Source organism: Loxodonta africana, chromosome 8 (assembly GCF_030014295.1).
Source record: "Loxodonta africana isolate mLoxAfr1 chromosome 8, mLoxAfr1.hap2, whole genome shotgun sequence".
In the NCBI taxonomy this organism is placed as follows: Eukaryota; Metazoa; Chordata; class Mammalia; order Proboscidea; family Elephantidae; genus Loxodonta; species Loxodonta africana.
In genome coordinates this window covers 121,417,594-121,439,388 of record NC_087349.1, presented here as the reverse complement: position 1 = coordinate 121,439,388, position 21,795 = coordinate 121,417,594, and the positions used below count along the sequence as shown (strand labels likewise).

General features: G+C 40.7%; 1 protein-coding gene across 7 annotated transcripts in view; it reads left to right on the top strand.

The window, feature by feature from the left end:
• SHLD2 (shieldin complex subunit 2) overlaps positions 1-12,475 on the top strand; it is a 141,378-nt gene extending 128,903 nt beyond the window's left edge. For all 7 annotated transcript variants that reach the window (XM_064290296.1, XM_064290294.1, XM_064290297.1 and 4 more), the window contains one exon: positions 3,470-12,475. In XM_064290296.1, the coding sequence (XP_064146366.1) occupies positions 3,470-3,663 (194 nt within the window). In that variant the 3' untranslated portion in view covers positions 3,664-12,475. The remainder of the gene's footprint in view (positions 1-3,469) is intronic.
• The last annotated feature ends 9,320 nt before the right edge of the window (positions 12,476-21,795 follow it).

Genomic DNA, 21,795 nt, shown 5'->3' with positions numbered 1-21,795 from the left:
CATCAGGACTGGAGGAAGACTCATTAACCACCTGCTATATGCAGATGATACAACCTTGCTTGCTGAAAGTGAAGAGGACTTGAAGCACTTACTAATGAAGATCAAAGACCACAGCCTTCAGTATGGATTACACCTCAACTTAAAACAAAAATGCACACAACTGGGCCAATAAGCTACATCATGATAAAGGAAGAAAAGATTGAAGTTGTAAAGAATTTCATTTTACTCAGATTCACAACCAACACCCATGGAAGCAGCAGTCAGAAAATCAGACGACATGTTGCATCGGGCAAATCTGCTGCAAAAGACCTCTTTAAAGTGTTAAAAAGCAAAGATGTCACTTCAAGGATTAAGGTGTGCCTGACCCAAGCCATGGCATTTTCGATTGCCTCATACGCATGTGAAAGCTGGACAATGAATAAGGAAGACCAAAGAAGAATTGATGCCTTTGAATTATGGCGATGGCAAAGAATACTGAATATGCCATGGACTGCCAGAAGAATGAACAAATCTGTCTTGGAAGAAGTACAGACAGAATGCTCCTTAGAAGCAAGGATGGTGAGACTTCGTCTCACATACTTTGGACGTGTTATCAGGAAGGACCAGACCCTGGAGAAGGACATCATGCTTGGTAAAAGCAGAGGGTCAGGAAAAAAGAGGAAGACCCTCAATGAGATGGATTGACACAGTGGCGGCAACAACGGGCTCAAGCATAACAATGGTTGTGAGAATGGCGCAGGACCAGGCATTGTTTCATTCTGTTGTACATAGAGTCACTATGAGTCAGAACCAACTCGACGGCCCCCAAGAGCAGCAACATGGCATGTATAATTTTGAAACATCAGCAACAACAAAAAAAAATGTGTGGGTATACATATATATATATATAGACATATGTGTGTATAGGTGTGTGTATGTGAGTATGTATATGTATATAGGTGTATGCATATTTATATGTATATGTATGCATGTGACTGTATGCACATATATTCACATATATAATAAAGTATACATGGGGCACAGTTACGAATACTTCGTAGACATAACCAAACACCTCTCCGGATTTCTGGGTTTGAAGGATTAGGACCATAGTCTCGTGGGACATCTCAGTCAATAGGCATAAATATGGTTCATAAAGTTTATGTTCTACATCCTAACTGGTGAGTGGTGTCTGGGGTCTTACGAGCATGCAAGTGTCCACCTAAGATACAGCTATTGGTCTCTACTCGTCCAGAACAAAAGAGAAAAAAGGAAACCAAAGACTCAAGGAAGAAAGTAGTCTACAATACTAAGTAGTCTACAATACTAAGTCTACACAAACCACAGCGTCATCTTCCCTGAGACCTCAACTAGATGGTACCCAGCTACTGTCACCAACCATTCTGATCAGGGTCACAATAGATGGACCCTGATAGAGCAGAGAAAAACATGGAACAGAACCTCAAATTCCTAAATAAAAAACCAGACCTACTGAACTGGTTGAGACTTGAGGACTCCTTGAGACTGTTGCCTTAAGATACTCTTTAAACCTTGAGCCAAAATTATCCCCCGAAGTCACCTTTTGGCTAAATAACAGATTTCCTCACAAAATAAAAAATGACTCGTGAGTAACTGTGCTCCTTTAAAAATCATCTGTTTGAGACCAAGTGATCAACAATTTCTTTAAAACAAAGATGAGAGTATAAGGGGTCAGGGAAACTAGATTAATGGAAATGGAACAACCAGAACAGAAATAATGAGAATGTTCACACATTGTGAAGAATGTAACCAACATCACTGAACAACTTGTGTAGAAATTGTTGGATGGGAACCCAAACTACTGTGTAAACCTTCACCAAAACCACAATAAATATTATTGTAAACAATTTTAAGTGAATACTTCTTTCCTGCTTCAATGGACCTGTCTTCTTCCCGACCTCTGCCACACTGGAGCCTATGCTGTCTTGGAGGTGCCTGCCTTTCCTCGTATTTGAGTCTCCTTGGCTGCTGCACAACCTTGGCTGACTGATGGGTTCAAAAACAATTTTTGATTTTTAGTTTATTCAGCTTTTTCTTGTTTAGGTGGAAATGATGCTCTTTCCAGCTTTTTATCCCCTTTTTGGAAGATTTTCTTCATCTCATTTTCATCATTTTGACTGTTTTTATTCCTTTTTTCAATGTCCTGTATTATATTTTTTTTTTCATTTTTTGCACAGGGTAGTGTTCATATCTCAGAGAAGCATCATTCTCATATCACATATACATCTGTGTTTTGACCATGCCCACCATGAAACTCATACTTTTCTTGGCATTAATTAGATTCTAACCAAAAGTGAAAATGAGGGCACTGAGATCACTTAAGTCCTTGGTGATAAAGTGATAAAGTGGTCATCCAGATAATCACTAATGTTGATTATTTTTTAGCTTGTGAAAATGCTAAAATTTTAAATTACTGTAGAGAATTCTCACATCTCCAAAAACTATGTCATTTGCCCTCCAGCAGCCTATAGACCCAAATCCAAGAAAGATGGGGGTATTGGTCAGGGAACTAAGCACTGTTTGAGTATAGTCAGTAGTGCCTTTTCAGTCTAGTATTGAAAACCAAACCAAACCAAACCTGTTGCTGTTGAGTCGATTCCAACTCATGGTGACCCTGTAGGACAGAGCAGAACTGCCCCACAGGGTTTCCAAGGAGTGGCTGGTGGATTTGGACTGCTGACCTTTTGGAAAGCAGCCATAGCTCTTAACCACTGTGCCATCAGGACTCAATAACTTGATTACCCACCCAAAACCCCCTGCCGTCAAGTCGATTCCAACTCATAGTGACCATACAGGACAGAGTAGAACTGCCCCGTAGAGTTTCCAAGGAGCGCCTGGTGGATTGGAACTGCCGACCTTTTGGTTAGCAGCTGTAGCACTTACCCACTACGCCACCAGGGTTTCCATAACTTGATTAGATGTCCTTAAAATAAGAAGACAATAGGATGAATGCAAAATAAAATGATACATCTACCTAAAATTTATTATTTTTATGTTACCAAGATTTAGTATTCATTAACTGATTGAGGGTTCTTTACTCTAAACAGTAAATGTATGGAAGTATAAACCTTGATGAGAGCTGTAGATTAGATAAATACAAGAGTACCTTTCTGATATGAATACTGCCTTTTTGTTTCAGTCCTAACTGAGGAAAACAATCTCGGTTCTTTATTATATTGTTTTAAGAAGCTAATAATTATGCCATGTTAGGAAATGCTGTCGGTCTGAAAAGTGCATTATGTGTGTCTTCCTTTCATGCTCACCAGGAATTGCTTGCCATTATTCTAGAGTTCCTTCAGCAACTTGTAACTAGAAAGAGAAGGTATAGGAAGAGAAAATTAAAATGGGTTTGGAACTTGAGAAACCAAGGGAAACAGTGGAACCCTTCAGTGTTTGTGTTTCCATCATCCTGGGGTGACACTAACACCTGTGTGTGTTTTAATTCCCTTAGTACCGCCCTCAGGCATCACCTACGGAATGGTGGCAGCTGACCTGCTCCATGCCTTCTTGGCACTCAACGGGGCACCTTGCCTACTAAAAATTCAGAGCCTTTTTGTGTTAGATGAAAACAGCTACCCACTGCAACAAGATTTCTGCCTCCTGGATTTTTATCTTGACAATGTAAAGCACGGCCCTACACCCTGAGATCAGATGAAGAAATTGCAGGCAATTCAAGAAAGCATGTACTGAAATTATCTGTCTTTTGAAATAAACTAGCGACAGGACTTTTGCTTTGGGTTTTTAAATAAATATATTTTACAAATAGAATTGTGCTAAATATGTATTTATATAAAGTTATATAAATTAAAATTTATTTCCCTAAGAAAATTCTATGAGTTTTTTTTGTTTTTTTGTTTTTTAATTACACTCCCTTGCCCTCTTCCTTTCTTTCTTTTGGAGACGTCATCTAGCCATCAAGGTACTATGTAGTGGTTCTCTAGGAATTAATGGCTCGGTTATTTGTTCACTGGATTTATTTAGTCCTGGCTATATTTTTTTTTATATTCAGGCAGGGGAGCCCTTGTGGCACAGTAGTTAAACGCTTAGCTGCTAACCAAAAGGTTGGCAGTTTGAACCTACCAGCCACTCTGTGGGAGAAAGATGTGGCAGTCTGCTTCCGTAAAAATTTCAACCTTTCACTTCCTTAAAAAGCTAGAAATAGAAATACCATACGATCCAGAAATCCCACTCCTAGAAATAAATATATCCTAGAGAAATAAGAGCCATCACATAAATAGATATGTGCACGCCCATATTCATTGCAGCATTGTTCACAATAGCAAAACGGTGGAAAGAGCCTAGGTGCCCATCAACAGAATGGAAAACAAACTACGGTACATACACATGATGGAATACCACACAACGATAAAGAACAATGATGAATCTGCAAAGCATCTCACAACATGGATGAGTCTGGAGGACATTATGCTGAGTGAAATAAGTCAATCACAAAAGGGCAAATATTGTTCGAGACCACTACTATAAAAACTCATGAAAGGTTTACACTAAAAAAGAAACAATCTTTGATGTTTATGAGGGAGGGGAGGAGTACACCCCAAAAAACCCAGTGCAGTAGGAGGGAAAAACACTAAATAGAAAATAGATAAGTGGTCAATTTGGTGGAGGTTAGACAGTACACAGTACTGGGGAAGCCAGCACAACTTATTCAAGGCAAGGTCATGGAAGCTCCATGGACACATCCAATCTCCCTGAGGGACCAAATTACTGGGCTGAGGGCTCTGGGAACCTTGGTCTCTGGGAATGTCTAGTTCAATTGGCATAACATAGTTTATAAAGAAAATGTTCTACTTTGGTGAGTAGTGTCTGGGGTCTTAAAAGCTTGTGAGCGGCCACCTAAGGTACTCCACTGGTCTCACCCCATCTGGAGCAAGAGAGAAAGAAGAAAACCAAAGACACAAGGGAAAGATTAGTCCAAAGGACTAATGGACCACAGCTACCACAGCCTTCACCAGACTGAGTCCAGCACAACTAGATGGTGCCTGGCTACCTCCACTGACTGCTCTGACAGGGATCACAATAGAGGGTCCCAGACAGAGCTGGAGAAAAACGTAGAACAAAATTCTAACTCAAAGACCAGACTTTCTGGTCTGACAGAGACTGGAGGAACCCCAAGAGTATGGCTCCCAGACACCCTAATAGCTCAGTAATGAAGTCACTCCTGAGGTTCACACTTCAGCCAAAGATTAGACAGGCCCATAAAACAAAATGAGACTAAAGGGGCACACCAGCCGAGGGGCAAGGACTAGAAGGCAGGAAGGGACAGAAAAGCTGGTAATGGGGAAACCAAGTTAGAGAAGGGTAGAGTGTTGACATGTCACAAAACAATATGTGTATAAATTGTTTAAAGAGAAGCTTGTTTATAAACCTTCATCTAAAGTACAATAAGAAAAAACAGTAGATGGAAAAGATTACAGCCAAGATAACCCTGGGTGGGGGGTGGATTTCAGTCTTGGAGACCCTATGGGGCAGTTCTTACTCTGTCCTACAGGGTCACTATGAGTAGGAATTGACTTTAAAGGGCAACAGGCCTGGCTTTTGGTGTGTTCCAGGCACTATGCCAAGTACTAGGTTACAGACAGAAGGCTTTTTCTCAGGAGCTGTTTTTCTGCTATGCTCATAAGCTCTAGGTGTTTGCTCTTCTTCCTACCTTAATATATTATCAACATGAAATAATTTTCTTGATTACAGCTATACATGATAATGGATTAGTCTGTATAAACCTTATTTTTAAACAAGCTCAGGGAAAAACATGTCTTTCTATAAAGAATGCATTCCGGATAAAGGAAACTAGATCATGTTTCAACTCACTAAAAAGAGAGTCATGTTGTTAGTTTATTTCTAGGATTTGAGTGCCTTACTGAATTTATTAACCAACAAAAATTCAGCAATTTGTTTTTTCATCGTGATTGTAGAAGACCAACCAAACCAAACCCAGTGCCGTCGAGTCGATTCCAACTCATAGCGACCTTATAGGACAGTAGAACTGCCCCACAGAGTTTCCAAGGAGCACCTGGCAGATTCGAACTAATGACCCTTTGGTTAGCAGCCGTAGCACCTAGCCACTACACCCCCAGGGTTTCCATTATGGAAGAAGCTCTTACAAAACAGCAGTTACCATGAGGAAACGTTGGAGTGGTGCTTAACGTGTATGTTTGGAGCATACTGAGTATTAATAGATTAGTCATGTTGCCTGCCTGCCTGGAGACCCTGGTGGCGTAGAGGTTAACTGCTATGGCTGCTAACCAGAAGGTGGGCAGTTTGAATCCACCAGGTGCTCCTTGGAAACTCATGGGGCAATTCGCTTTGAGGCAGAATTGACAGCAACTCGTTTGGTTTTTTGGGGGGGACTATTGTCTGAAAATAACTAAATTCATGATGAAATGAACAGTTACTTTTTTTTAATTCTTTTGGCTCATTGAAATTGTTTCTCTAATTATAGGTTTTTTGTTTTATTTTTTATCCTTTGCTTCTAACTTTTCTCATTTTTTAAAATATAATTTACTGTATTTTTTATTGTTGAGAATATACACAGCAGAACATACGCCAATTCAAAAATTTATGCATGTACAATTCAGTGACCTTGATACATCCTTCATGTCGTGCAACCCATTCTTACCTTCCTTTTCTAAGTTGTTCCTCCCCCATTAACATAACCTCATCCTCCCCTAAGGTTTCTTGCTAATCTTTCAAGCTGCTATCCTCAATTTGATTTCATAGAGCTAGTTCTTAAAAGAGCACAATGCTTATGGCACGCATTCTTTACTAATTAACCTAAATTATTGTTTGGTTTAAAGAATACTTCAGAGATACTTTTGGTTTTAAGGTTTAAAGATTCAGGGCAATAGTGTTGGGGGTCCATCCAGCCTGGATGGCTCCAGAAAGTCTGGATTTCATGAGAATTTGAAATTCAGTATTTTCTCCCTTTTGATCAGGATTTTTCTATACAATCTTTGATCAAAATGTTCAGTAATAGTAGCTGGGCGTGTGATGGTTAAGGTTGTATGTCAACTTAGCTGGGCCATGATTCTCAGTGGTTTGGCAGTCGTATGATGTTGTCATCACTTCTGTGATGAGATTTGATATAATGTGATCACCTCCATGATGAGATCTGCTGTGAGTGGCCAGTTAGTTGAAAAGGAATTTCCTTGGGTGTGTGGCCTGCATCGAATACAAGTGAACAGTCTGGCAAGCCTCATGGGCTTTTGCTTGCTCTGGATCCTGCAGCTGGCTCCTGTCTGTCTGACCTCTGGTTCTTGGGGCTTTAGCTAGCAGCTTACCTGCAGTCTTACCTGCCAATCTTGGTTTCACCAGCCCCAGTGGCTACGTGAATCAGAAGCCTCTATCCTGACCCACGGACTTGGGATGTTCTAGCCTCTACCAACCACATGAGCCATTTCCTTGATATAAATCTCTGTATATATTTATACACTTTACTGATTTTGTTTCTCTAGAGAACCCAGCCTAAGACATTTGGTACCAAGAATGGTTCTAGAGAAACAAAATTGTAAGGATGAGTTTTCTAAATTGGTTCTCAAGTCTGGTTAGTCTTAAAGATGTTGATGACTATGCTTCCAGTAGTAAAAGGGCACTGCTAATCCATGGCATGAAGTGGTGATACACATAACACAAAATATCACCACCAATAGATCAAGCATCGGTGAAAGGTGAGGCTCTGGGTGATTGCATGGGTGATACCTTTCTACAATTTTGTCATAATGAGAAGTATAGGGAAGCTGGTTGGTTGGTCCTACTTCCACTAGGCAAACTGGTGAAAAAAAGAGATGAGTCAGGGCTTCAGAGTCAAAGCTCAAGTGCTGCATAAACGACCTCAAGGTTTCCACTTGTGCCTTGAAAGAGAGCCTTATTTCTTGTAATAACAGAACTGATATTGCCAAAAACCAAACAGAGTCTTATTGTAAGAGTGGCTGAATTACAACGCCAACTCAGCTGCCAACCTCAGGATATGTCTAAAGTTAAAGTGAGGGCATTGATTGGGACAAAATGGGATAGGGACATATGGGCAGATAATCAGGAAGCTGGAGACACCAAATCCCATTGAATCCTGCCAACAGAATCAACCCTCTCACTCCCATTGGGATACATTACTCCATGTTTGCCTGCTAAACCACCCTCCCCAGTAAACCATTAGCCTCTTCACCCCATCTAATGAGATTAACCCAGCTGCATCTAAAGAGCCTTTGTCTGAGTCATTGCCCGGGCATCACCTGAGGCAGATGCTTTATAAGACAGTGCTGAATGTTCTCAGGACATTTGCCTTCTAGACCTATAACCAGACTTAAGTCCAAGCCAGCCCCAAAAGGCGAAGTACAAAGTGTGACCCAGGAGATACACCACATTCCAAAATAACTGCTTGACTTTTCTAATATGCACAAACAGAAACCTGCAGAATATGTGTGGGAATGGCTATTTAAGGGTGTGGGATAATGGTTCAAGGAACATAAAGATGGATCAGTCTGAGTTTATTACATAGGTTCATGAAGGAAGGATTCTTCATTCAATGTTTCAGCTTTGTAAATTAGGAAAGGATCTAGTAGTTTATTTGGTTGGGTTTCTGAAGCATGGATTATGTGGTGGTCTACCCTAAATCAAGTTGAAGTACTGCCTTGATATACTGTAGAAGAAAGTATCCAAAGGCTTAGGAAATTGGCATGCTAGAGTGAATTTATCAGGTCAGACCCACAGACCCACACAAGGAGTGCCCAGAGGAAACACCTTTTACCACAGCAGTGAAGAACAAATTTGTGAAGGGAGCTCCAGCATCTTTGAAGACTGCTGTGGTTGCTATTTTATGTAAGTCAGATTTGACAGGGCGAATTGCCTTAACTGAATTAAGACACCTAAGTAAAATGGGTTTGACTGAAGCCTGTGGTGGTAGGGGCCAAGTGGCAGCACTCAATTGACAAAGACAAGGTGGGCATGGTTACCATAATGGACAGCGAAGTCAAAGCAGTAATCAGATTATTCTGACTCGTATGGACTTATGGCATTGGCTAGTCATGGTGTCCCTAGAAGTGAAATAGACAGGAAATCTACTAAATATTTACTTGATCTGTACAAGCAGATGAATTCTAGGTCAAGTGAACAGCAGTCTAACTCAAACCATCAGAATAGAGAGTCACAGCCCCTCAATTCCCAGTTTAAAGACCCACAACTCTTTGAATGAAGGGGAGGCCGGGTCCCCTTGAGGAAGGACTCCAATACACTGCCAAAAACTTATACTGTTAATCTTTCACCCAGCCTTCCTCAAAGAGATCTACAGCTTTTTACAAGAGTAACAGTTCACTGGAGAAAAGGAAATGGTCAGATTTTTCAGCTATTACTGGATGCTGGCTCTGAACTGATGCTAATTCCAGGAGACCCAAAACATCACTGTGGCCCACCAGAGTGGGGACACATGGAGGTGAGATTATTAATGGAGCCTTAGCTCATATCTATCTCACAGTAGGTCCAGTGTGCCCCAAACCCATCCTGTAGTTGTTTCCCCAGTTCAGGAATGCATAATTGGAATAGATACACTCAGCAACTGGCAGAGCCCCCACACTGGATCCCTGACAAATAGAGTAAGGGCTGTTATGATAGGAAAAGCCAAGTGGAAGCCATTAGAACTGCCCCTACCTAGGAAAATAGTAAACCAAAAACAATACTGCATTCCTGGAGGGATTGTGGAGACTACTGCCACCTTCAAGGACTTGAAGGATGTGGGGTGGTGATTCCCACCACATCCCCATTCAACTCGCCTGTTTGGCCTGTGCAAAAAATGGATGGATCTTGAAATGACAGTGGATTATCAAAAACTTAACCAGGTTAATTGCAGCTGCTGTTCCAAATGTGGTTTCATTGCTTGAGCAAATTGATACATCTCATGGCACCTGGTACCCAACTATTGGTCTGGCTAATGGCTTTTTCTCCATACCTGTTTTCAAGGACCACCAGAAGCAGTTTGCCTTCAGCTGGGTAGGCCGCAATACACCTTCACTTGCCTACTTCAGGGCTACATCAGGTCTCCAGCCCTGTGTCATAATTTAGTCCATAGGGACCTTGATCACCTTTCCCTTCCACAAGTCATCACACTGGTCCATTATATTGATGACATTATGCTGATTAGACCTAGTAAGGAAGAAGTGTCAATGGCTCTGGGCTTATTGGTAAAACTTTTTTTTTTTTTTGATGGATTGAATTATGTCCCCAAAAAATATGTGTTGTAAATCCTAGCCCCTATATCTGTGGATGTAATCCCATTTGGGAATAGGATTTTCTTTATTATGTTAATGAGGCCATGTCAGTGTAGGGTGTGTTTTAAGTCAATCACTTTGAGATATAAAGGGAAAAGACCTGGCACAGAAGCAAACAAGCACAAATGGGGGAAACAGATGCCATGCCCCATGAAGATCTCCAAGGAACCAAGGAACAGAAGCTGAAAAGATCCAAGGACCTTCCCCCAGAGCTGACAGAGGGAGAAAGCATTCACTTCCCTAGAGTCAGTGCCCTGAACTCGGACTTACAGCCTCATGAAATGTGAGAAGATAAATTTCCATTCCTTAAAGCCTCCCACTTGTGGTATTTCTGTTATAGCAGCACTAAGAAACTAAGACAGAGAGTTAAGCAAGACTGCTCGATACAGGTCAATATAGGAAAACCAACCTTTTTTCTGTACACTGTTAAAAACCTAAATACACAGTGAAACGCCAAAAATTAGCATAACAATATATTTATCGTGATTAGATACAATTGAAATCAGGCAGCGTCAACCCAAAGCTATTGGGAAGGCACTCCAAAGAAGGACTAGTGACCATAGGTTATATGGGTGGGGTCCAGGCAGGGTAGTCTCCTTTAGGTCATTGTAGTTCTCCAGAAGAGCTCAATGCCTAAGGCAAAACAATCTCCACTAAAACCTTACTATTGTTTGACTTGAAGGTGAATTTAGGAAAACAGTCCCTCAAAGGTTCAAGGTTCAAAAGGACACCTAAGGGCAGATGGCCTGAGTGGGTCACCCCAACTCCATGGACCCAGAAATCTGGATTCCAGGACAATTAAAACAGTTTCTCAATACCAGCAAGAGTTAGAAGATGAAAAAATTTAAAAACAATGCCATTTAAAAAACCAAATGTCTAGGAAAAAATCTAATGAAAGATGTACAGACCACTACCCATCATATAACACTATAGAACATTACTTACAGAAGTCAAAGAAGAGCTAAACAAATGCAAACATATACTGTATACATGGATTAAAGAAATAAATATTGTGAAGATGTCAGTTCTTGCCTGAATTGACTTATATATTCAATGCAATCCCAATGAAAATCACAGAGGGTTTTTTTTTTTTTTGCAGGGAGAGGTTAAGTAGCTTGTGGGAAAAACTTAACTAACTGACTCTAAAATTTGTATGGAAATGCACAGTGCCAGAATAACCAAGACACACTTGAAGAAGAACCAAACTGAAGGGCTTACTTAACTAGATATCAACTCATTGTAAAACCACAGTAATTGAGCCCATGATGGTATTGGTATGTTGTTGTTGTTGGGTACCGTGGAGTCCATTCCAACTCATAGCAACCGTGTATGACAGAGTAGAACTACCCTAAAGGTTTTCGCGGCTGTCATCTTTATGAAAGCAAATTGCCAGCTTTTTCTCCCACGGAGCTGCTGGGTGGGTTCAAACTGCCAACCTTTCAGTTAGCAGCTGAGCGCTTAACTATTGCTCCACCAGATCTCCTTGGTATTGGTATAAAGGCAGGAAAATTGACCAATGCAACAGAAAGAGCCCAGAAACAGGCCCAGATATATACGGATGCTTGATTTTATTACACAGGTCATGCAGCAGATCGGTGGGGAAATAATCTTTTCAATAAATAGTGCTGGGGTGATTAGATATCCTTACAGGGGAAGAAAATGAGCTTGAACTCTTAACTCATAACTTGCATGAATGTCGATTTCAAGTAGATTCTAGATCTAAATGTGAAAAGCAAAATAAAACTTCTAGAGAATAACATAGGTGAGTACTTTTATGATTTCAGAGTATGAAAAGGCTTCTTAAACAACACAAAAAGCACTAATAAAAGAGATTGCTTCATTTAACTACACTAAAATTTTAAAAATTTCTCTTCATCAAAAGAAAACCATATAAGTAAAATCATAGAATATTTATTCTTTTGTATAATACCGCTTATATCAAATATCTAGAATAGACAAGTATACACAGACCAATTTTTATTAGTGGTTACCAGGGGCAGGTGGGAGGGAGGGAGAAAAGGAGACTTTTTGCTTAGGGAACACTGAGATTCTCTTAAGGGTGATGGAAAAATTGGGAAACAGGTGTGGTGATGGTTGAACAACGTGACAACAATGTCACTGAACAGTACATGGATGTTGAAATGGCAAATGTTTTGTTATATATATATATATATATATATATATATATTTACCACAATAAAAAAAGAAAACCATAGAGTGGGAAGAAATAAAAAAAAAAAAAAATCAGTAATTAAAAAAAAAGAGAGAAAAAATATTTGCAATCCATCATCAGAATGAATTCCTAGAAGTCAATAAGAAAATACAAATAACCCAATAGAAAAATGGGCAAAAGCCAGGAACAGAAGCTTCACAAAGAAGAAAATGCTAATGATTATTAACAAATAAACAGTTGTTTAGCTTCATTACTCATTACTCCCCAGGGAAATACAAATTAAATCCACAATGAGATAAATTTCCATACTGGAAAGAATGGCTAAAATGAAAAAGACTGACAGTACCAAGGGTTGAAAAGGACACAGCGCAATGGGAGCACTTACACATTGCCAGTGAGAGTATAAATTGGTGCATTCACTTTGGAAAACAGTTTGGCTTTATCTAGAAAATTTTTTTTTAATTTTTTAAATTGTACTTTTAATGAAGGCTTACAGAACAGAGTAGTTTCTCATTAAAAAATTAATACACATATTGTCTGTGACACTGGTTGCTAACCCCACAACTTGTCAACACTCTCCTCTTCTCGACTTTGGGTTCCCCATTACCAGCTTTCCTGTCCCCTTCTGCCTTCTAGTCCTTGCCCCTGGGCAGGTGTGCCCCTTTAGTCTTGTTTTGTTTTATGGGCCTGTCTAATCTTTGGCTGAAGGGCAAACCTCAGGAGTGACTTCATTACTGAGCTATAAGTGTGTCCGCAGACCATACTCTCAGGGATCCTCCAGTCTGTCAGACCAGTAAGCCTGGTCTTATTTTTTTTTTCCCGTGAGTTAGAATTTTGTTCTACGTTTTTCTCCAGCTCTGTCTGGGACCCTCTATTGTGATCCCTGTCAGAACAGTTGGTGGTGGTAGCTGGGCATCATCTAGTTGTGCTGGACTCAGTCTGGTGGAGGCCGTGGTAGTTGTGGTCCATTTGTCTTTTGGACTAACCTTTCCCTGTGTCTTTGGTTTTCTTCATTCTCCTTTGCTCCAGATGGGGTGAGACCAGTGGAATATCTTAGATGGCCACTCACAAGCTTTTAAGACCCCAGATGCAACAATAATGAATCCATGGAACGTATCACAACATGGATGAACCTGGAAGGCATTATGCCAAGTGAAATTAGTCAATCAAGAAAGGACAAATAGTGTATGAGACCACTATTATAAGAACTCAAGAAAAGGTTTAAACACAGAAGAAAATATTCTTTGATGGTCACAAGGATGAAGAGAGGGAGAGGGGAATTCACTAACTAGATAGTAGACAAGAATTATCTTAGGTGAAGGGAAGGACAGCACACAATACAGGAGAAGTCAGCACAACTGGACTAAACCAAAAGCTAAGAAGTATTCTGAACACAACCAAACACTTCAAGGGACAGAGTAGCAGGGGCTGGGATCTGGGAACCATGGTTTCGGAGGACATCTAAGTCAATTTGCAAAACAAAGTTTCTGAAGAAAAAGCTCTACATTCCCACTTCAGCGAATGGCATCTGGAATCTTAAAAATGTGCCAGTGGCCATCTAAGATGCATCAATTGGTTCCAGTCCACCTGGAGAAAAGGAAAATGAAGAACACCAAAGACATACGGAAAATATTAGCCCAAGAGACAGAAAGGGCCACATATACAAGAGACTCCATCAGCCTGAGACCAGAAGAACTAGATGGCGCCCGGCTACCACTGATGACTGCCCTGACAGGGACCATAACAGAGAGTCCCTAGTGGAGCAGGAGATCAGTTTGGAACAGAATTCAAATTCATGTAAAACGACCAGACTTAATGGTCTGACTGAGACTGGAAGAACTCCTGAAGCCAAGGCCCCTGGACACCTTGTTAACCCAGAACTTAAGGCCATTCCCAAAGCCCCTCTTCAGACAAAGATTACACCGGACTATAAAACATAAAATAATACTCATGAAGAGCATGCTTCTTAGTTCAAGTAGATACACAGGAGCAAATGGGCAGCTCCTGTCTGGAGGCAGGATGAGAAGGCAGGAAGCAACAGGAACTGGTTGGAGGGACATGGGAAACCCAGGGTGGAAAGGGGGAGTGTGCTGTCACATTATAGGGATTGCAGACAGTGTCACATAATAATATGTGTATGTTTTTGTATGAGAAATGAACTTGAGCTGTAAAACTTCACCTAATGCACAGTAAAAATAAATAAAGACCCCAGATACTACTCACCAAGTAGAATGTAGAACATTTTCTTTATAAAGTCTGTTTTGCCAATTGAGCTAGATGTTCCTTAAGACAATGGTCCCCAGAGCCCTCAGCCCAATGATTTGGTCCCTCAGGGAGTTTGGATGTGTCTATGGAGCTTCCATGACCTTGCCTAGGACAAGTTATGCTGACTTCCCCAATATTGTTTACTATCTTATCCTTCACCAAAGTTACCACTTAACTATTTAGTGCTTTCTAATACCATCAAAGATTGTTTCTTATAGAACTACCATACAACCCAGAAACCCCACTCCTCGGAATATATCCTAAAGAAATAAGAGCCTTTACATGAATAGATATATGCACACCCATGTTTATTGCAGCACTGTTTACAATAGCAAAAAGCTGGAAGCAACCAAGGTGTCCACTAATGGATGAATGGATAAATAAATTATGGTATATTCACACAATGGAATACTACGCATCGATAAAGAACAGTGATGAATCTGTGAAACATTTCATAACATGGAGGAACCTGGAAGGCATTATGCTGAGTGAAATTAGTCAGATGCAAAAGGACAAATACTGTATAAGACCACTATTATAAGATCTTGAGAAATAGTTTAAACTGAGAAGAACACATTCTTTTGTGGTTACGAGAGGGGGGATGGAGGGAGGGTGGGAGAGGGTCATTTACTGACTAGATAGTAGATATGAACTACTTTAGGTGAAGGTAAGGACAGCACTTAATACAGGGAAGGTCAGCTCAACTGCACTGGACCAAAAGCAAAGAAGTTTCCTGAATAAGCTGAATGCTTCAAAGGTCAGCAGAGCAAGAGCGGGGGTTTGGGGACTGTGGCTTCAGGGGACATCTAAGTCAATTGGCAAAATAAATTCTATTAAGAAAACATTCTGCATCCCACTTTGAAGTGTGGTGTCTGGGACCTTAAATGCTAACAAGTGGCCATCTAAGATGCATCAATTGGTCTCAACCCACCTGGATCAAAGGAGAATGAAGAACACCAAGGTCACACGATAACTATGAGCCCAAGAGACAGAAAGGGCCACATGAACTAGAGACTTACATCATCCTGAGACCAGAAGAACTAGATGGTGCCCGGCCACAACCAATGACTGCCCTGATGGGGAGCACAACAGAGAACCCCTGAGGGAGCAGGAGAACAGTGGGATGCAGACCCCAAATTCTCATAAAAAGATCAGACTTAACGGCCTGACTGAGACTAGAAGAATCCTGGTGGTCATGGTCCCCAAACCTTCTTTTAGCCCAGGACAGGAACCATTCCTGAAGCCAACTCATCAGACATGGATTGGACTGGACAATGGGTTGGAGAGAGATGCTGATGAGGAGTGAGCTACTTCTATCAGGTGGACACTTGAGACTGTGTTGGCATCTCCTGTCTTGAGGGGAGATGGGAGGGTAGAGAGGGTTAGAAACTGGCAAAACGGTCATGAAAGGAGAGACTGGAAGGAGGGAGCGGGCTGACTCATTGGGGGGAGAGTAAATGGGAGTATGTAGTAAGGTGTATATAAGTTTATATGTGAGAGACTGACTTGATTTGTAAACTTTCATCTAAAGCACAATAAAAATTATTTTAAAAAAAAGGTTGTTTCTTTTTTTTGTGTGTGTGTAAACCTTTTCATGAGTTTTTCTAGTAATGAACTCGTACAGTATTTGTCCTTTTGTGATTGACTTATTTCACTCACCATAATGCCCTCCAGACTCATCCATGTTGTGAGATGCTTTGCAGATTCATCATTGTTCTTTATCGTTATGTAGTATTCCTTTGTGTGTATGTACCATAGTTTGTTTATCCATTCATCTATTGGTGGGCACCTAGGCTGTTTCCATCTTTTTGCTATTGTGAACAATGCTGCAATGAACATGGGTGTTCTTATGTCCATTCTTGTGGCAGCTCTTATTTCCCTTGGATATATTTTTAGGAGTGGGATTGCTGGATCATATCGTATTTCTATTTCTAGCTTTTTAAGGAGGAGCAATATAATTTTCCAAAATGGTTGTACCATTCTGCATTTCCACTAGCAGTGTATAAGAGCTCCAATCTCCCCACAGCCTCTCCAACATTTGTTATTTTCTGTTTTTTGATTCATGCCAGTAATGTTGGGATGAGATGGTATCTCCTTGTGGTTTTGACTTGTATTTCTCAAATGCCTAGTGATCGAGAGCATTTCCTTATGCATCCACTTGAATGTCTTCTTTGGCGAAGTGCCTGTTCATATCCTTTGCTCATTTTTTAATTGGATTATTTGTCTTTTTGTTGTAGTGGTGTTGGATTTTCCTGCAGATTTTAGGGATTAGACCTTTGTCGAATTTGTCATATCAAAAAATTTTTCCCAGTCCGTAGGTTCTCTTTTTACTCTTTTGGTGAAGTCTTGTGATGAGCTTAAGTGTATAATTTTAGAAGATCCCAGTTACCTATCTTATCTTCTGGTGTTTGTATATTGTTAGTTATGGTTTGTATCCTGTTAATGATGTGTATTGAGGTCTCTAGCACTGATCCTATTTTTTCTTCTACCATCCTTATAGTTTTTGGTTTTATATTTAGGTCTTTGATCCATTTGAAATTAGTTTTTGTGTATGGTGTAAGTTATGGGCATTCATTTTTTGTAGATGGACATCCAGTTTTGCCAGCACCATTTGTTAAAAAGATTGTCTTTTCCCCCATTTGATGGATTTTGGGCCTTTGTTGAAGATCAGATGACTGTAGGTGAATGCATTTACCTATGGGTTCTCAATTCTGTTCCATTGGTCAATGTGTCTGTCATTGTACCAGTACCAGGCTGTTTTGACTACCTTAGCTTTATATAGTGTTCTGAGATCAGGTAGCACAAGTCCTTCTACTTTATTCTTCTTCAGTATTGCTTTACTTATCCAGGGCCTCTTGCCTTTTGATGTAAAGTTAATGATTAGTTTTTCCATCTCAATAAAGAATGCTGTTGGTATTTGGATCGGAATTGCTTTGTATTTGCAGATTGCTTTGGGTAGGATTGACATTTTCACAACGTTAAGTCTACTTACCCATGAGCATGGTATGTGTTTCCATTTATGTAGTCCTTTTTTGGTTTCTTCAAGTAGTGTTTTGTAGTTTTCTTTGTATAGGTCTTTTGCATTTTTTCCTAAGCATTTTATTTTTTTAAGTGGCTATTATAAATGGTGTTGTTTTCCTGATTTAGTTTTCATCTTTCTCTTTATTGGTGTGTAGGAATCACCACAGGAATCCAACTGATTTTTCTATATTTGTCTTATATCCTGCTAATTTGCTGAATCTATTAGTTCTGGTAGTTTTCTTGTGGAGTCTTTTGGGTTTTCTATATATAGTATCATATCATCTGCAAATAGGAACAGTTTTCCTTCTTCCTTACCAATTTGGATGCCCTTATTTCTTTTTCTTGCCTTATTGCTCTAGCGGGGACTTCCAGCACAATAGGAGTAGTGATAAAGGGCATCCTTGTCTTGTTCCTGTTCTCAAGGGGAATGTCTTCAGCCTCTCTTCATTAAGAATGATGTTGGCTTGTTTCAGCTGTGCAGTAGAGAGGTGGGTGTTTGATGTTTGACACTGCTTTGCCTATTAAACAGGGTCCTCACCTACCCACATCACAAGCCTAAGGACTGGTGGCTCCACCCATGTCTCCTAGCCACCCACAACAGGGGTCCAAGGATAAGTAGTACCTCCCAGTCCTTAAAACCAAAAGCATTGGGTGCCCATGATTCAGCTGCAGAACCAACCAACCTGTGCACTCTAGGGAGCAGGGACACACTTTCCTCACGGACACACTTTCCTCACAGACACTTGGGGAGCAGTTGTCAGCCCCCTGCCTTGTTCAGAGCGTGACCCTCTGCTGTAGCCAGATACCTGTATCTACGCCAATCACCCCTGCCCCTCTAAGACTATAGGACAGAGCCTGTACCACACACTTGATGAACAACTACCTGAACACCTGAGCTGAATCCATACAAGAAAAGTGGATGGAATCCTAGGCTCATATACATGGTAACAGCTCTAGCCATCTGGTGACAGGATGTTAGAGCTTCAAAGGCACAAATAATCAAGCTACCTCACTCAAACAGCCTATTTGGGCATATCAAAACAAAACAAAGCAAGAAGCTAGGATATAGTAAGCAAACGTAAAATAACTTGTAGATGGTTTGGAGACAACAGTCAATATCAAATCACATAAAGAAGCAGACCATGATCACTTCAACAAGCTCTCAAAACAAAGAATCAAGGAATATTCCAGATGAAGGTGTCTTCCTGGAATTACCAGAAGCAGAATACAAAAGGTTAATATACAGAACTCTTCAAGACATCAGGAAGGAGATCAGGCAAAATGCAGGACAAGTGAAGGAACACACAAATAAAGCATCTGAAGAAATTAAAAAGGTTATTCGAGAATAAAATGAAAAATTTAATAAGCTGCAAGAATCCGTAGAGAGACAGCAATCAGAAATTCAGAAGATTAACAATAAAATTACAGAATTAAACAATTCAATAGAAAGTCAGAGGAGCAGAATTGAGGAAGTGGAAGGCAGAATTTGTGAGGTGGAAGTAAAACACTTGGCACCAATATATTCAAAGAGAAATCAGGTAAAAGAATGAAAAAAAAAGAAGAAACCCTAACAATCATGTGGGACACTATCAAGAGAAATAACCTACGAGTGACTGGAGTACCAGAACAGGGAGAGATAACAGAAAATACAGAGAGAATTGTTGAAGATTTGTTGGCAGAAAACTTCGCTGATATCGTGAAAGATGAGAAGATATCTATTCAAGGTGCTCATTGAACTCCACATAAGGTAGGTCTCAAAAGAAAGTCACCAAGGCATATTATAATCAAACTTTCCAAAACCAAAGATAAGGAATTTTAAGAGTGGTTAGGGATAACCGAAAAGTCATCTACAAAGGAGAGTCGATAAGGACAAGCTCGGACTACTCGGCAAAAACCATGCAGGCAAGAAGGCAATGGGATGACGTATACAAACTGTTGAAGGAAAAAAATTCCAGACAAGAATCATATATCCAGCAAAACTGTCTCTCAAATATGAAGGTGAAATTTGGACATTTCCAGATAAACAGAAGTTTAGGGCATTTGTAAAACTACAAGAAATGATAAACAGAGTTCTCTGGTTAGATAATCAATAATATCAGATATCAACCCAAGACAAGAACACAGGACAGAGCAACCAGATGTTAATCCAGATAGGAAAATCACAAAAATAAATCAAGATAAAAAAACGCTCAAAATGCAGAAACAGTGATATCATTATGTAAAAGAAAGCAACACTAAAACAATAAAGAGAGGGCGGAGCCAAGATGGTGGAATAGACAAACGCTTCCGGTGAGCCCTCTTTACAACAAATACTCAAAAAAACAAGCGAAACGAGTATATTTGTGACAAGCTGGTAGCCCTGAGCATCAAAGGTAAGTGTAGACAACGAACTGAGGGGTAGGGAGGAAGAGACTGAGAGGAAGAGATCGTTCAGAAGTGGAGAGGAGTTACCGGACCTGAATCGCGGGGAGCCCTCAGGCACCATTCCCGGAGCAGCGGTGGTGGCGGTGGTGGGCTGGTACTAGAGTTCGGCCGCAGTTTCCTCAGGGAGAAGCAGCCAGGCACACAGCCTACTCACACCTCTGGAACTTGAGGAGAATGGCGCTCTTGACAACAGCTAAGTGCTTCCGTATATTTTACTGTGCCTCCCCCACCCCCAAGCCGGCTTCAGTGGCTGAATCCCTGGGCCTGAGATAGACCCTGGTGAGCACCTAGGCCCATCCTCACGGCCTTGGGGAAGGAAAAAATTTGCAATTAGGGGGGAAAAGATAATTTGCTAGCTCCATTAACTGAGGGGAGCTCAGGACAGAAGCAGCTCCTGTCTAGGCATAAACTGTCAGTGGACCTTAAGCACCTTTCCCTTCTGCACGGACCTGTGTGGACCTATTCTGGGAGAATAGGCCCTTGTTGGCAGACTCCAACCATTTCAGCTGTGCAGTGGAGAGGTGGGTGTTTGAGGTTTGACATTGCTTTGCCTATTAAACAAGGTCCTCACCTACCCACATCAGGGACCTAAGGACTGGTAGCTCCACTCAGGTCACCCAGCCACCTGTGATAGGGGTCCAGAGATAACTGGTACCTCCCAATCCTTACAACCAAAAACTTTGGGTGCCCATGGTCCCTCTGCAGAACCCACCCACCAGCATGCTCTAGAGAACAGAGATGCATTTTCCTCAGAGACACTTGGGGGTCGGTTCTCAGCCCCCTGCCTTGTTCAGAGCATGACCCCCTGCTGCAATCAGGTACCGGTATATACGCCAATCACCCCTGCCCCTCTAAGACTGTAGGACAGAGCCTGTACCACACACTTGATGATCAGCTACCTGGAAACCTGATCTGAATTCATACAAGAAAACTGAATGGATTCCTATCCTGATATACCTGATAACAGCTCTAGCCAGCTGGGGACAGGATGTCAGAGCTCCAAAGGTGAAAATAATCAAGCTAGCTCACTCAAGCAACCCATAGGGGTATACCAAAACAAAACCAAGCAGCTACAACACAGTAAGCAAGCATAAACTAATACAATAACTTACAGATGGCTCAGAGACAACAGTCAACATCAAGTCACATAAAGAAACAGACCATCATCACCTCAACAGACTCTCAAAACAAAGAATCCAGGGATCTTCTAGATGAACGTGCATTCCTGGAATTACCAGATGCAGAATACAAAAGTTTAATGTACAGAACCCTTCAAGACATCAGGAAGGAAATGAGGCAATATGCCGAACAAGCCAAGGAACACACAGATAAAGCAACTGAAGAAATTAGAAAGATTATTCAGGAACATAATGAAAAGTTTAATAAGCTGGAAAAATCCGCAGAGAGAGAGAGCAATCAGAAATTCAGAAGATTAACAAAATTACAGAATTAGACAACTCAATAGAAGGTCAGAGGAGCAGAATTGAGCAAGTAGAAGCTACAATTTCTGAACTTGAAGATAAATCACTTGGCACTAATTTATTTGAAGAAAAATCAGATAAAAGAATTAAAAAAATTAGGAAACCTTAAGAATCATGTGGGACTCTATCAAGAGAAATA